Below are 15,479 nucleotides of genomic sequence, written 5' to 3'. Positions count from 1 at the left end.
ATAAATAAATCTCTTTTCTTTATAAACTTCCTAACCCCTGGTATCTTAATATAGCATCAGAGAGAGAGAGAAAAGAGCATCGAGAAAGAGAGAGAGAGAGAGAGAGAGAGAAAGAGAGAGAGAGAGAGAGAGAGAGAGAGAGAGGCATTGACAGAAAAAGGTTTTATAATTGACACCCTTTAGTGGCTTTTCTTGCTTTTGTCTTTCCATTTTGTACTGAGTTATGCAAATGAGAAAGACTATCTCAGGCTGGAAAGATGGCTCAGTAATTAAGAGCACTGGCTGGCTAACAGTCCATAGCTCCAGTTCCAGAGGATCTGACACCCTCTTCTGGCCTCTGTGGGCATTGCATGCACATGGTACACTTATATCCATGCAGACAAAACACTCATACACATAAAATAAAATAAATAAAAATTTTCAAAAGACTATCTCCATCACTCCCAAATTTCTTTCCTAACCTAGAGTCAAGCATCTCATTTCTCATGTTACCACAACTCTAACCATAGGGTTGTGAAACTCAAGAAAAACAGGTTTGAGACAGAGTTTGGAGAGATCCCAGTTGGAATTTACCATATCAAGGGCATATACACTGCCAGACAAAACGTAGTTGGAACTTGGTCTTGTCAATGAAAACTACAAGAAACATATATATGAGAGTCTGGAACATAAATACTCCCTTTGGAAACCAGTTCATCAATCAAGAGGAAAGCTAAAAAGTGTACCTTCTCCTTGCTTGCTGAGCCTTTCAGGATTCCACGTTCCCTGCTTCCTGGTCTACCCTCCTCCTGCCCTGGGCCTGCAATGTCCTGACCTTGATTTTGACGGGAGTTGACTGCTCCTTGTCATCTAGAGGTCAGTTTTGACATGACCTCCTCAAAAAAGCCTTCCCAAATCGCTACTCTAAACGAACACGGACACTGGATGGTTGGCACAGTGGTAGAACCCCTGCCTAGCCTGCAGGAGGCCCTGGACCCAAGCCCCAGCAAAGCAAAACAAACCCTCAAAGTACAGATATTAATCGCTGCTATACCTTCCATTTCACACCCTTACCCCTGGTCCTCCTGCCTCCTCCCTACCACCACACTTTAAATAGCAGAACATTGCCTCATTCAGGGCTGAACTCTTGCGGCCTAGAGGGAAGTCAGGCATAGGGCAGATACTCAATAATAGCTTATTGAATAAAATGGAGTTATAAAAATGAATGAGAGTTGTGCCCCAAACTATAGCCTTCCCCTTTGGGGAGGAAAGGACAAACTCACCAGCCCCTACTGTGTCCTTTCTTGGCTAATCTCACCTGTAATATGCGAACCCCGCCCCCTTACTCTCTTGGGGGCTGTACCAGACTCTTTTACGAACTTCTGTTAGTCTCACTTCCACCCTCGGAGACCTTACTTACTTATTCTTGTTTTCTGAAAGAGGTAACGGAGTTTCCTACGGTTTCCAGAAGAGAACACATGGAAAGAGGCTCGGCTTGCGCGCTACTCTAGCCTTTCCTTTCCAAAGCCAATACCACCTTCCACGGCAGCCCGCCTCTTCTCCCCGTGCCCGGCCCATTCGCATCGCCCCTCCACCAAGGTGAGGTTCCCAGGGGCCACCCCTCCAGGAGACTGTCCAAGGCATCCCAGATCAGGAGCCAGCCTGGCTCCGCCTAGCTGCTGCGCGCCCTTCCCCGACGCCCTGGCAACAGGTAAACAGTGCGTGCCCGGGCCTTTGTGAGCGAACCCCGCGCCCTGCGGCTGGTCCCCTGGGTGCTGCACCGCCCGGTGCCTTGAGTCGGGCTAGCGGGCGCCTAGCGTAGCCGCGGCTCGGTGGCTGGCCTCTTGCTGGGCGCGTCCTGCATCCCCGACAGTCTCTGCGCCTCCTCGTACAGCGAGGGCGCCCTCCGGGAGGTGCGGCCACGGCCGGGGCAGGCGGCAGTTCTCCGGTGAGTGCCTCCAGGACCCCGGGGACTCCGCCCCCGGGGATACCCGGCCTTGGCCTCCCTCTGAATTTCTGGATTGGGGACCGGTGTCACACTCACCTGCTCAGCTAATAAAGAAATGACCGAGGTAATATCGGTCTTGAATGGGAGAGGTTCCCAGGCGCTCCCCTTAACCCCGGCTGCCTTTGAGAGGCGTGCTTTTACTCCGATCTTTTGCCACTGGGCGTGGGTACTGTTGCATCCAGCGTGTCGTAAGTGGTGAGGCATGGCCGGGCGGGGTGGGGAGCTGAGGTTGACTCGGGGTGGTCTGCACCTGCTGCGTAGCAACAGCAGGATCAGGCTGAGTCCTTTCTGTGAGCTGCGGGGTTTCCATTCCTTGGTTCTGTGGAGTTACTTGCACACCTAGAAGATGCTTTGGTGTGTGTGAGATAGAGGGAGATGGGCAACGTGGTTTGAACCCCAAGGCCCAGTACATACCAGTAGCGACTGGTCCAGGCACTTGGCAGCTGCCTTAGTCGCAGGGTGGGATTCGCTCATATTATAGAAAGTAAGCCTTGGCTTTGCCTGGTCCCCCAACCCCACCTCCACCTCACCCCACTTCACCCCACCCCGCATTGTTCTTCATAGAATGCCTGTGGTTCTGTTTCCCTATTCCCCGAATGCTCAGGGAGGCACCATTGTCTACTAAACTAAGTACTGCACTGATTGGACTTGTGGCTCTTAACCTTTGGTAAAGGGACCTCAATTTATGACACTTTTATCATTTTATAGTCTCGGCTTAAAAGACAACCCATGCCGGGCATAGTGGCGCACGCCTTTAGTCCCAGCACTGGGGAGGCAGAGGCAGGTGAATTACTGTGAGTTTCAGGGCAGCCTCCTTTACTTAGTGAGTTCCAGGCCAGCTGAGGCTACTCACTATGTAGAGTCTGTTTCAGGCCAGCTGGGGCTGCAGGGAGACCCTGCCTCAAAAAGACCAAAAATAAAAATTGTTGGAGACTCGCCCGGCATGGTGGCACATGCTTATAATCCCAGCACTTGGGAGGCAGAGGCAGGCAGATCTCTGTGAGTTCAAGGCCAGCCTGATCTACATAGTGAGATCCAAGCCAGCTGGGGCTACAGGGAAAAAAAAAAAAAAAAAAAAAAAAAAAAAAAAAAAAAAAGAAAGAAAAGAAAGGAAAAGACAACCCATTTCCCACGTTCTTCGGAAGTCTCCTAGCACCTGCTCCATCTCAGGTTAATTCTTTTTAGCAGCTGACTAGAAGTATCTTCTGTTTCCTCTTGTTCTATAAGCACCCATGCCTTTTGCACCTCACTTAAGGGGCCTTGCCTGTTTTGCCTTTTTTACCCTCATGAACTCAAAGTGTAGGAATGTGTTTGGTTAGTCTTTGCCATCCTTCTAACTTTCTGCTGCAACTAAGTATAGTATTAAGTAAAAGTACTAATAAGTGTCTCGATTTAATTCCTGGGTTAGTTCACAATGGTTTATATACTACCATTTTCTTTCCAGACCCAGGGAATTGAAGCCCTTGAAATAATAATGGCTTCCTCCTGCTTTGGTGATAAATGTTCAACATTAGTTTACAGAGCAGGGGGTCAAAGCTGCGCTTTACTTCCTTTATGGGCTCTGCTCCTCTCACCCACCCCTTCACTATCCCCACCCCCACCCCTGTTTGCCAGTGGGCCCGCCACAGTGACCTTGTTTGGTCTTTTTGGGGCCCTTCAACTTTGCATGGTCCCAACAACCTCAGAGCTTTGGTACAGGCTGTTTGATCTACTTAAGAATTCTTTTTTTTTAATTTATTATTTTTGTTTTATGTGTATGAGTATATTGCCTGCATAAATGTAAGTGCACCTGTATCATGCAATGCCCACAGAGGTCAGAAGAAGGCGTTGGATTCCCTTGAACTGGAGGTAAGGATGGCTGTTAGCTGCCATATGGGTGCTGAAAATTGAACCTGGGTCCTCTGTAAGAGCAGCCAGTGCTCCTTAGGGTTGAGCCATCTCTCCAGCCACTGCTTAAGAATTCTTACTCTTCAGGGATCATTCCTAGTGTCCCTGCCTGTCCTATCATAACGCCAAGTACTCCTGGGCCCCTTTCCTGGCATTGTTGATTTGTCAATGTGTCTATGATTAAGAGTCCAGGGTCTTTTTCCTTCACTGGATGGTGAGCCTCATGAGGACAGCAACCCAGATCTACTTTGCTCTGTATCTGGTAACTGAGCCAGGAACACAGTATTTGTTGAATGAATGAAAAGGGCATCTTAAATTTTAGAAAAGCACGAATGCTTGTTTGCTTTCTACAGCCTTTCCTGCACTGCGTCTATATTAGTTACTTTTCATGTGGCTGTTACAAAATACCTGACGGGGCTGGAGAGATGGCTCAGCGGTTAAGAGCACTGATTGCTCTTGCAGAGGACCCGAGTTCAATTCCCAGCACCCACATGGCGGCTAGGAACCATCCTTAATTCCAGTTCCAGAGGAATCCAAAGCCCTCTTCTGACCTCTGTGGCAATGCAAGACACGGGTGCACTCGCATACGTGCAGGCAATACACTCATACACATAAAATAAAAATAATAAAAGAAACTGCTAAACTGTTCTCCAAAGTGGCTTTGTCACTTTAGATTTCTACCAACAGTGAATGAGAGTTCCAGGTCCTCCACATTCTCATCATACTTGATAATGGTTGGTCATTTAAACTGAGCCATTTTTAGGTGTGTGTTGATGTCTTGTAGTTATAATGGTTTATGCCTAAATGGCATAATGATGTTCAGTGTTCCTATTTTCCATTCATCTTTTCCAGTATCAATTTGAACATTTTATTGATTTTTAAAATTTTTATTTATTATTTTTATTTTTTTATTTTTTTAAAAATATTTTATTTATTGGCCGGTGTGGTGGTGAACGCCTTTAATCCCAGCACTTGGGAGGCAGAGGTAGGCAGATCTCTGAAAGTTCGAGGCCAGCCTGGTCTCCATAGTGAATCCAGGACAGTTGGGGCTACAGGGAGACCCTGTCTCAAAAAAACCAAAAAAAAAAAAAATTTATTTATACCGGGCATGGTGGCGCACACCTGTAGTCCCAGCACTTGGGAGGCAGAGGCAGGTGGATCTCCGTGAGTTCAAGGCCAGCCTCCAGGACAGCTGGGGCTTACAGGGATCTTCCTGCCTCTGCCTCCCAAGTGCTGGGAGTAAAGGCGTGCACTACCATGCCCACCTATTATTTTTATTTTATGTGTATGAGTGTATTGCCTGCATGTATGTGAGTGCACCCGTGTCATGCAGTGCCTCGAAGGTCAGAAGAAGGCATCAGATTCCCCTGGAACTGGAGTTAAGGATGGTTCGTGGCCGCCATGTGGGTGCTGGGAATCGAACCCGGGTCCTCTGCAAGAGCAGTCAGTGCACTTAACTGCTGAGCCATCTCTCCAGACCCTATTTTACTGATTTTTAATTGGGTGGTTTTCTTACTGTTGTGTTTTAAACATTCTGCATTATACAAGTAGGCCTATATAAGATATTGTCAAATATTTTCTCTCAGTCCCTTGACTTTTCATTCTCTTAATACTTTTTGGAAAGCAGAAGTTTTTGATTTTGATAACAAGCTTATCAACTTGTTTTTCATGGTATATTAGTTGCTTTTTTGTTGCTGTGATCCAATATTGTTACAAAAGCAACTTAGGGAGAAAAGGTTATTTGGGCTTACAGTTCCAGAGAGGATGCAGTCCATCATAGTAGGGAAAGGCATGGCTATAGTAATGTGAGGCTGGCCATCAATCAAGAAGCAGAGAGAAAAGGAAGTTGGACGAGTCTATAAAACCCCAAAGCCCACGCCAGTAAAGCACTTCGGCAGGCTTGTAGTTAAATTACTTTTGAGGGGGTATAAACAATATTCACTCCCCCCATTGGTCCCAACGACAAACTGAGATACAACTTCGCCAAACTGAAGAAACCAGTGAGTTTATTGGGCTTACTTACAGAGCAGTGGGTGAGGGTTTACTTACAGGAGTGTAGGCTCCCCCCAAAGCCCCACTGGAAAGTCTCCATCCAAGCATGAATTGTGGTTTCCCACAGTCACAAAGTGGTGAGGGAGCCTCCCCTCTACTTCCTTGATTTATATACCCTTAGCCCCTCCTCCCCAGGCCATGTGCAACCAGGATCAACTGATTGATTAGGAGGTATGGCTGACTCTCCCTGCCCTTCCTTCCTTGCTGCATGTAACAGTCAACAAGCTTAGCTGTAATGACCAAAAAATAAAAAAGAAAGAAAACAAAAATTAGATGTTAAGGGTCAGTGAATTCAATTTACACCTTTTTGAAATCTTAGGTAATGTTGAGAGCTGCATGTGACCTCACACCAAAGGTCATAAAATCTTGGTCAAACTACCAGTATTTATGCTAAGATTAATTGATTTGAAAGAATTTTATTTTGGAGAGGTTTTTTTCTTTTCATTGTATTGTATTGTATTTGTAGTAGTTTGTAGTAGTGGGTTTGACCATAACTTTTTGTCTCCATAATTTTACTTAAGACTCTTTAGAGCTGCATGTGACCTCACACCAAAGGTCATAAAATCTTGGTCAAACTACCAGTATTTATGCTAAGATTAATTGATTTGAAAGAATTTTATTTTGGAGAGGTTTTTTTCTTTTCATTGTATTGTATTGTATTTGTAGTAGTTTGTAGTAGTGGGTTTGACCATAACTTTTTGTCTCCATAATTTTACTTAAGACTCTTTGGCAAGGTGATAATTAGCTTTTTTTTTTTTTTGGTCGTTTTGAGATAGGGTCTCCCTGTAGCCCCAAATGGCCTGGAACTCACCAGGCGAGCCTTGAACTCACAGAGATTCACCTGCCTCTGCCTCCCGAGTACTGGGACTAAAGGCGTGCACCGCTGCACCCGGCCTTAATTTAATATCTTTCAAATGGGTTTCCACAAAACACTCAGAGGTGAACATTATGTCATGTGGACCTTTTTCCAAAGGATGGGCAAAAAAAGGCATCATCCTGAACCATCATCCCATAATGAATAGTGGAGTTACAAAGATAACCTTGGTGAAGCACTGAACATCTTTCGCCCTCTGTTCTAAGCAAGTGTCAGGTGATCACAAAAAATCAAAACTAAGAAGATAGAATCAAACAGAAACAGTGTTTAATACCACATGGAAAGATTTCATCCATTTGTATTAATTGTTTTCTCAACAAGGCTCTACCTCCTAAAGGTTCCATGACTTTTCCAAACAGCCCCCACCAGCTAGGGACGAAAGTATTCAAACCTATGAGCCTACAGGAGACATTTCGTATTCAAAGCACAACACGAGTTTTGCTTTGGATGTCACATCAAGAAATCTTTGCCAAACTGAAAGTCATAAACATCTACTTTTCCTTCTAGAGGTCTTATAATTTGGGGTTTTCTATTCAGGTCTGTGACCCATTTTGAGGTAGTTTTTGTATGTAATGCAAGTATCAATTATGGGTTTGTTTTTTGAGGGGATGGGCAGTTGTTTTGTTTTGCTCATGGACCTTCATTATTCCAGCACCATTTTCTGAAGAGACTATCCTACTTTGACACTTTCATTGAAACCCAGTTCCTTATGTATGTATGGATCCATTTCTGGACTGTTTATTCTATTCCATTGATGTATTTATCTTGAAACCATTACCACAGTGTAGCTTTATAATAAACCATGAAATGAGGTAATAGTAATTCTCAACTTTGTCCTTCAAAGCCCTTTGCATTTCTATATGAATTTTGGAGAAAGCTACAGAAAGATGACAGTGTTAAATAAAAATTTCACGCCTTATCTTATGTTCTTTGTCATTCCATTTGAATTTTGTAATTAGTTTGTCAATTTTTAAAAATCACATTGTGTGTGTGTGTGTGTGTGTGTGTATACGTGTGTGTGTTCAAGACTACAGTGCATAGGTGGGGGTCAGAAAACAATCTATAGGAGTTGGTTCTCTCCCTGCATAATATGGGTTGTGGGACTTGAACTCAGATTGTCAGGCTTGAAGGCAAGCACCTTTACCCACTGAACCATCTCGCTCACCCCAATTTGCCATATTATAAAAAATGTCAAACTTTGGTTTGAATTTTAGTTATCAACTGATTTTAGAGATTAAAATACACATGTGCATGCACACACACTTTTTTGTTGCAATTATTCCTGGTGGGTCAAGTGTCCTTGACATTCTAGAAAATATAGACTGGCTGGGCATGGGGGCACTCGCCTTTAATCCTAGCACTCAGGAGGCAGAGGTAGGCTGATCTGTGTGTGTTTGAGGCCAGGCTGGTCTACATAGTGAGTTCCAGGCCAACCAAAGCTACATAGTGAGACCCTGTCTTTAAAAAACAAAACAAAAAAAAAAAGAAAAGAAAATATAAAATGTCTGCTATAGTGATGTACTTGGAGGGCAGAGGCAGGCATAACATCCAAAATATTTTTCTTTTGTTTTGTTTTTTATTTTGAGACAGGGTCTCCCTGTAGCCCCAGCCGACCTGGAATTAGCTATACAGACCAGGCTGGCCTTGAACTCAGAAAGATCTGTCTGCCTCTGCTTCCCAAGTGCTGGAATTTAAAGGCATGCACCACTGGACCTGGCAACATCCAAAATCTTAAAGAGCTTATTTCAAAGTGTATATCCCATACCCAGTTGAGAGAATGCTGTCTTCTGGGCTTCATGTTGTTTGTTTTCATGTGTGTATTTTCTTACTGTGTTGTAAGATACTTCTCATGTTTATTCCTGATTTCATGTCTAGGATAATACTCCATTTCACACAGCAAAAATGTATTTTAGTACTTTAAATACATTAATTGTTTCTGTTTAACTTGAGACTTTAAAAAATTATTATGTATATGTGCGTTTGTCTGTATGAGTATGTGCACTTGAATGCAGGTGCCAGCAAAGGCCAGAGGCAATCCCCCTGGAGCTGGAGTTGCAGGCAGTTGTAAGCTGCCTGATGTGGGAACTGGGAACTGAGTTCAGGTCCTCTGCAAGAGCAGTGCTTGCTCTTAACTGATGAGCCATCTCTCCAGCCCCTAACTTGGGGTATTTTGAAGTGAAATGCTATGAACAGGAGTCTGTTTTATATAAATATTTAGCCTTTGTAGATGGCCTTGATAATTTATTAATTCTTCCCCTTGCCTAGAAGAGACACTTTTTGGTATTGCTCTTGCATCAGTTACTTTCTGTATGCGTGCATCAGTCACAGGATATATTAGTTTAATCAGTTCTGTGCACTTCTAGCATAACTTTGGAACAGTTTATTGCCCCACAGGCAAGTAGCCATTCATTTTTCCTAGAGGTTTTTGACCTCGTAAGATAGTCAAAGAGGGTCTGGAGAGATGGGTCAGTGATTAAGAGCACTGACTGCTCTTGCAGAGGACTGGGTTTGATTCCCAGCATCCACATGGTGGCTATAAACTGTCCTTAACTCCAGTTCCAGGGGAATCCAGTACCATCTTCTGACCTCTGCGGCACTGCATGACACGGGTGCACTCACATGCATGCAGGCAATACACTCATACACATAAAAAAAAGAAAAAATAGATAATCATAGAAAAAGCATGGATGACAGCCACCAACAATAACGATGGTGCAGCTTTAGTTCCAACAGCCTCCAAAGGTGGCTTCAACAAAGATGCAAAATCTGGAGAGAAGTGTGTAGAACAGGTTCCTGTGGTGGATGGGCAAAGTGACAACTTCAAGGAGATATGGCCTTCCCTCTTGCTTACCTTAAAGACAGCTAGATTTGTGACTATGTTACAAGGTCGTGTGTCATGCTGACAGGACCCATTCTGTCCTGTCCATGGCCTCACTTGCTTCACGCAGCAGCCCGATAAGGGTGAAAATTCCTACCTGACACAGGTGTTCAATCTCACCCTATTGTGCACAGAGGACTATGTTATAGAACCGGTCTATGCAGCTCCTGGTACAGCATGGCTTCAACTTCAACCAGCAGTATGCCCAGGGTATCCCCTACCATAAGGGGAATAACGAGGGTGATAAGAGCCTGAGCCAGTCTGTATGGATGCTGTTCTTTGAGCTAATTAGGGTCATTTGGGCCCTGGTGCTACATAATAGCCTTATAAATTTGGTGTTCCTGTATCAGAACCTCTACATACACTTTCCTGAGAACCTGGGAATCTTATGGCTGATGTGTGTGAGATGTTCCCAGTAGGCATTTATGACACCAAATATGCTACAGAGTTTCATGCCCACTTCATAGCTTCCTACTTAGAATATGCTTTCTAAAAATGGCACTGTTTTTAGGTGCTGAGGATTCAGCAGTGAACAAAACACAAAACCTGTAATCATGGAATTTATATGCTAGTGGAGCAATATCCTCATGCGCTGTTGCAGTGAGAGGGGAAATGGGAAGCAGCTGGCTGCCGGCAGCTCACATCTTACCCTGGAGTTCTGCAGCTATCCATCTAGCATGAGGGCCCATATCAACTACTGCTGCTGTATATCCCCTGCCACCTACTGCCCTCATACCACCAGCACCTGTGACAACTTCTCGGCTTATGACTGGTGCCCTCTGGGACCACAGTCCCATATTGACTTTATCACTGACACTGACAAGACAAGAGGCAACGGCGTCAACATAAGGAAAAATGGACTTTGGAGGAGGGCTTTGCTGAGCCAACCTGGGACACAGACCTCTGGAGAAGCCAAAGATGGTCTTCCCACTAAGCAGGTCTGTGGAGATAGCCTCATCACTGAAAAAAGTGAGCAAAAAAGTGCCAGAGGATAAAATTAAGGATCAGCCTGACTCTGAGCAAGGTCACAAAATGACTTAGAGATGGGGCCCAATGCAACAAGTCTTAAAACAGCTGACCTGGTTACCTCAGACCTGCCAGGGAGTCAAGCCAAACCTAACTCAGTGCTTGGGGATGGATTTCACTGGGCTGGTTTTGATGCCTTTATAATAGGTTATGTGATGACCTGTGTGGGAATGAGCCAGGGATCCCAACTCTGCAGTTCTGGACCCTGGCTTCCTGAATGTCAAGGTATATTTAAATGGCAAAGCTGTGCCCCTCGAAGTGGCCAACCCAGTTCTCCCATTCCTCCAAAGCCCACAACTAGAAGATGAAGCTGGTTTGGGGCAACAGCTGACCCCACATCAACCTGGCACTAGGCCCAGGAAGAGAAGCTTAGAAGAGAGATGTTTGGCCAGGCGTGGTAGCTCACACCTGTCATCCCAGTACTATGAAGGCTGAGGTAGGAGGATTGCCACAACTTTAAGGCCAACCTGGGCTACATGGTGAGATCTAGGTCAGCCAGAGGTACATAGCAAGACCCTATTTCAAAGAAAAAAAAAAAGTTGTTTTGGGTCTCTAGCCTGTGAATGTCACATTGTCAACTACTACAGAGTTGGCGAATGGGTCCTGCAGAAAGACTTCACTGTTCCAGACTCTTTTACAAACCAGGGAACCTGGTTACAAGGGTACAAATAAAACTGACCAGCACTGCAACATCAGCTTTATTTTTTAATCTGAAAGTATGGTGGGAAGTTTTACCAAAAAATCAACAGAAATGAATTATGAATATATATTTTTAAAAATTAAAGAAAAAACACGGAATCTGAAGCCTGGTGGATGTCAGTTTGCATCTACCAAGTGACTTCACTGAGCCTCTGCTTTGTCATTTTGAAGACAGGAATGATACCTACCTACCTTTCTTAGAAAATATTTCATTGTTTTTATTTTATGTGTATGAGTTTATCGCCTGCATGTATGTAAGTGCACCCATGTCATGCAATTCCCATGGCAGTCAGAAGAGGGCATCAAATCCCCTGGAACTGGAGTTAAGAATGGTTGTTAGCCGCTGTATGTGTGCTGGGAACCAACCCTGGGTCCTCTGCAAGAGCAGCCAGTGCTCTTAACCACTGAGCCATCTTTCCAGCCCCAACTGCCTACCTTGAAGCACAGCTCTGGGTGATAAAGATGATGGAATAATCATTTTCTAAGTACTTGCTTCAGACACTGAGTGAATTATCTAACATTCACGTCTCATTTAAACTTCACAAATGCAAGTAGTAAAAACTACTTGCAAACCAAGTACTAAAACATGTATTTATCTCCTGTTTGTATAATTTGTTTTAAATTTAATTTTTACTATGAAATCGTCCAATCACATGCAAAACTACTCTAGCAAACTTAATCCCCATGGATCCATTTCTCAAGTTCAAAAATTACCAGGCTTTTTCCAGGGCTGGAGAGATGGCACAGTGGTTAAGAGCTGACTACTCTTGCAGAGGGCCCAGGTTCGATTCCCAGCACCCACATGGTGGCTATGAACCATCCTTAACTCCAGTTCCAGGGGAATCCGACACCCTGTTCTGACCTCCACAGCATTGCATGACACGGGTGCACTCACATACATGCAGGCAATACACTCATACACATCAAATAAAAATAATAATTTTTTTTAATTACCAGGCTTTTTCCATATTTGCTTTATCTGTCCATTAGAGGGGTGTGGGGGAGAGCAGCAGTGTTTTAAAGCACATCCTTAGTGTTTCATTTTGTCCCTATAGTTCATTGTACATCTCTGAGACATGAACATTTTCTTCTATGACCAAATGCCATTGTCAGATCTAACAGAATGACTATTAGGACTCTGATATTATCAAATTTCCCTTATGCAAATAATGTGAGAAAGGGCCACATATTGCATTAGGGTTTTTGTTTAATATGAGCTGCTTAATAGATGTTTGTCATGTTAAATCGCATTTGATGCCTTCCACCCTGTGAAAGCTTTTTAAAACTTTAAATTTTGTCAGGCATGGTGGCACTTGCCTTTAATCTTAGAATTCAGGAAGCAGAGGTAGGCGGACCTCTGAGATCAAGGCCAACCTGGTCTACATCATGAGTTCCAGGCTAGCTAGGGAGACCCTGTGGAAAAAAAAAGCAAAAAAATAATAATAAATTTTTATTATTAATTTTTAATGGAATTTTTGAAAATTCCACATAATATGTTTTCATCATATTTAGATCTCCTCCCTCCCAAATTTGCAATTCTCCTTGCAAGCCCCCACCAAATTTCTGTACTCTAACATATATCTATAAAGGCCTATAGAATCTCCCCTTCCCAGCAGTCATCTGTTGCCAGTAGTTCCTCATTTGGGGTTAGGGTTTCTTGCCTGCTTCCCCACATTTATGCTGGGATTTTGTCTGGCTTGAGCTTGTGTGGGACTTATCTATGCTGTCAGCATTGCTGTGAGTTCATATGAGTAAGTGAGCAGCTATCTGGAAAACTCTTGTTTCCTTGTGATCATCCACCTCTGGCTCTTACAATCTTTCCACCCTCTCTTCTGAAATGATCCCTGAGTCTTGGCAGGCGGAAATTTGAAATAGGTGTCCTATTCAGGGATAAGCACTCTGCAGCCTCTTATTCTCTACATGTTGGCCAGTTGAGGGTCTCTGTGTTAATCACCATCTGCTGTATAAGGAAGCTTCTCTGCTGAGAGTTGAGATATGCATTAATCAATGGGTATAACAATAAGTCATTAGAAATCAGTTTAATACTATATCTATTTAGCAGACTAGTTATATTAGACTTTCTCCCATAGCCTGTGGTTACTCCTATTTGTGCCACTATTGTACCAGTGGGCATATCTTCCAGGCCAGTTGTAGCTCTTAGGATTCACAGCTGGGTAAGACTTAATGCTAAATTCTCTCTTCAGGTAGTTCGTATAGCACTTTCTAGCACTATGAAAGCTAGACAGTTGATATGAGGCTTTGAAGTCAGCACCAGTTTGATTTCTTGTTTGTCCTACAGTTTATGAAGCTTTTTTAAATTGACACATATTTGGACATATGTATGATGTACAGTACAATAACATGATAGGTATAGATATATATCAAATCAGAGTAATTAAAATTTCCATTTCCTCAAATATTAATCACTCTATGTGTTGGGAACCTTCAGACTCTTAGTTATTTTGGAAACACAAACATATTTCTTATTGCTATTTGGATTTTTTTCCTCTTAAGATTTTTATTCCCTTTTAAGTCAGTAGGGAAATGTTGAAAATCATGTCAAGGTTATAGAAACTAACTTTCTTCCCTGTGTCTGTACTTGTCTTTGAAAGCCAGGTAAAGAGAAGAAAGGAAAAGGTCGGGCCAATTCTCATGGGAAAAACCCAAAGAAGCTGAGGCCAGAAGTAGACATCCTCAGCCCAGATGCTATGCTGAACCTCTACTACATCGCCCACAATGTCGCCGACTGCCTGTACCTGCGAGGCTTCCCCTGGCCAGGCACTCCCAAAGGGAAAAAAGGGAAGAACAAAATTTAAGTGATAGATGTCAAAGCATGTCTTGGTTTCAGAGAACAGAACTTGGGGAAACATTGGGGATAACTCAATGACTGCAGAAAATAGACTTTAAGGAAGATAATCAGAAACACACACCCCGTGTGCTTTTTCTGTGGTAAATAATGACAAAGAAATGCATTTTTATATCCATAACTAAGCCAGTTATTCAGTAAGCCAATTTAGTTTTTCAGAAGTTATGAAGGAAAAACAAGCCCAAGTGATTCTTACATGCTGTGCTGGAATTGATAGTACTTTAAAAACTATAATCATAATTCTGGACCTGAATTAAACCTTGTTCTTAGAATGCAGTTCCAGCTTGCATGAGTTTTCTTTTGTGAGAGGGAGTTTGTTATTTAGAGAAGACATGACAAAAAAACAACAACAACAACAAAAAAAAAAGGCCTTACTTGTGAACACCTCTCTCAGGCATTGTTATTTTTGTCTTGGTTTGGTTTTATTTTATGCTTGTCAATATTGGGGATGATCCTGAGGGCCTTTATCACCATGTAGGAACTTCTCTGCCATTAAGCTACAACCCTAGTCCTTCCCTTTTTAAAAAAATGTAAAATAAATAATTTGGTTTTATAACTTTCTGCTTGGCAGTCTCTGTCTAGTTTGAATTAATCACAGGCTCCAGGAAAGACCAAAATTGTTACAAGCACTCTAATCTTGCCAAGTATGTAAGCACGTGATTTAAAAGCTCTGGGCTGTGAAGATGGCTTAGTGGGTATAGAGTTTGCCATGCAACCATGTGGACCTGAGTTTGAGCTCTGTGCCCACATAAAATCCAGGCACTGTAGTGTACACCTACAATCCCAGGGACAAGGAGGTAGAGACAAAAGGATCCTTGGGACTTGCTGGCCAGCCAGTCTAGCTGAATCAGTGAGCTCCAAATTCAGTGAGAGACCCTGTGGAGAGCAATTGAGGAAGACACCAGTGTCATCCTTTGGCCTGTATACATACATGTGTATACACACATGTACACATATCTGCACACAAATATGCACACACAAGGGCATATACATAGAAAGATTTGACTGTATGGTGGATCAGAAAGAAGGGTATGTAAGCTTCCTATTGTTACAAAATACCTGAGGAAAACAGCTTGACAGAGGAAGGTGTATTTGGGCTCACAGCTTCACAGGCTGGCTCTGTTACTTTGAGCATGAGACAAAGCAAAATATCATGGCAGTGTGAGCCTGTGGCAGAGGAGGCAGACACTGGGTAGTAGCCAGGAAGTAA

General features: G+C 43.4%; 1 protein-coding gene and 1 pseudogene across 1 annotated transcript; both read left to right on the top strand.

Annotated features, from left to right (window-relative positions):
• Nucleotides 1-867: 867 nt before the first annotated feature.
• Nucleotides 868-14,325, top strand: Smkr1 (small lysine rich protein 1). Its single transcript, XM_017801416.1, has 3 exons — nucleotides 868-1,008; nucleotides 1,802-1,927; nucleotides 14,016-14,325. Exons 1-3 carry the CDS (start codon nucleotides 868-870, stop codon nucleotides 14,217-14,219), a joined length of 471 nt encoding a protein of 156 aa, XP_017656905.1. The 3' UTR covers nucleotides 14,220-14,325.
• On the top strand, nucleotides 9,488-11,035 carry LOC103744579 (annotated as a pseudogene).
• Nucleotides 14,326-15,479: the final 1,154 nt, after the last annotated feature.

Source organism: Nannospalax galili, unplaced genomic scaffold (genome assembly GCF_000622305.1).
Source record: "Nannospalax galili isolate Female #2095 unplaced genomic scaffold, S.galili_v1.0 scaffold660, whole genome shotgun sequence".
Classification (NCBI taxonomy): domain Eukaryota; kingdom Metazoa; phylum Chordata; class Mammalia; order Rodentia; family Spalacidae; genus Nannospalax; species Nannospalax galili.
Note: the sequence above shows the minus strand (reverse complement) of the source record. Positions and strands in the feature narration are given on the sequence as shown.

What these genes read in the sequence shown, in the direction of transcription:
- Smkr1 (XM_017801416.1), top strand. Translation starts at nt 868, where the DNA reads ATGACCTCCTCAAAAAAGCCTTCCCAAATCGCTACTCTAAACGAACAC. An exon ending in AAGCAAAACAAACCCTCAAA is followed by an intron (nt 1,009 to 1,801) that starts GTACAGATATTA and finishes CGCCTAGCGTAG; the next exon opens with CCGCGGCTCGGTGGCTGGCC. An exon ending in GGGCAGGCGGCAGTTCTCCG is followed by an intron (nt 1,928 to 14,015) that starts GTGAGTGCCTCC and finishes TGTCTTTGAAAG; the next exon opens with CCAGGTAAAGAGAAGAAAGG.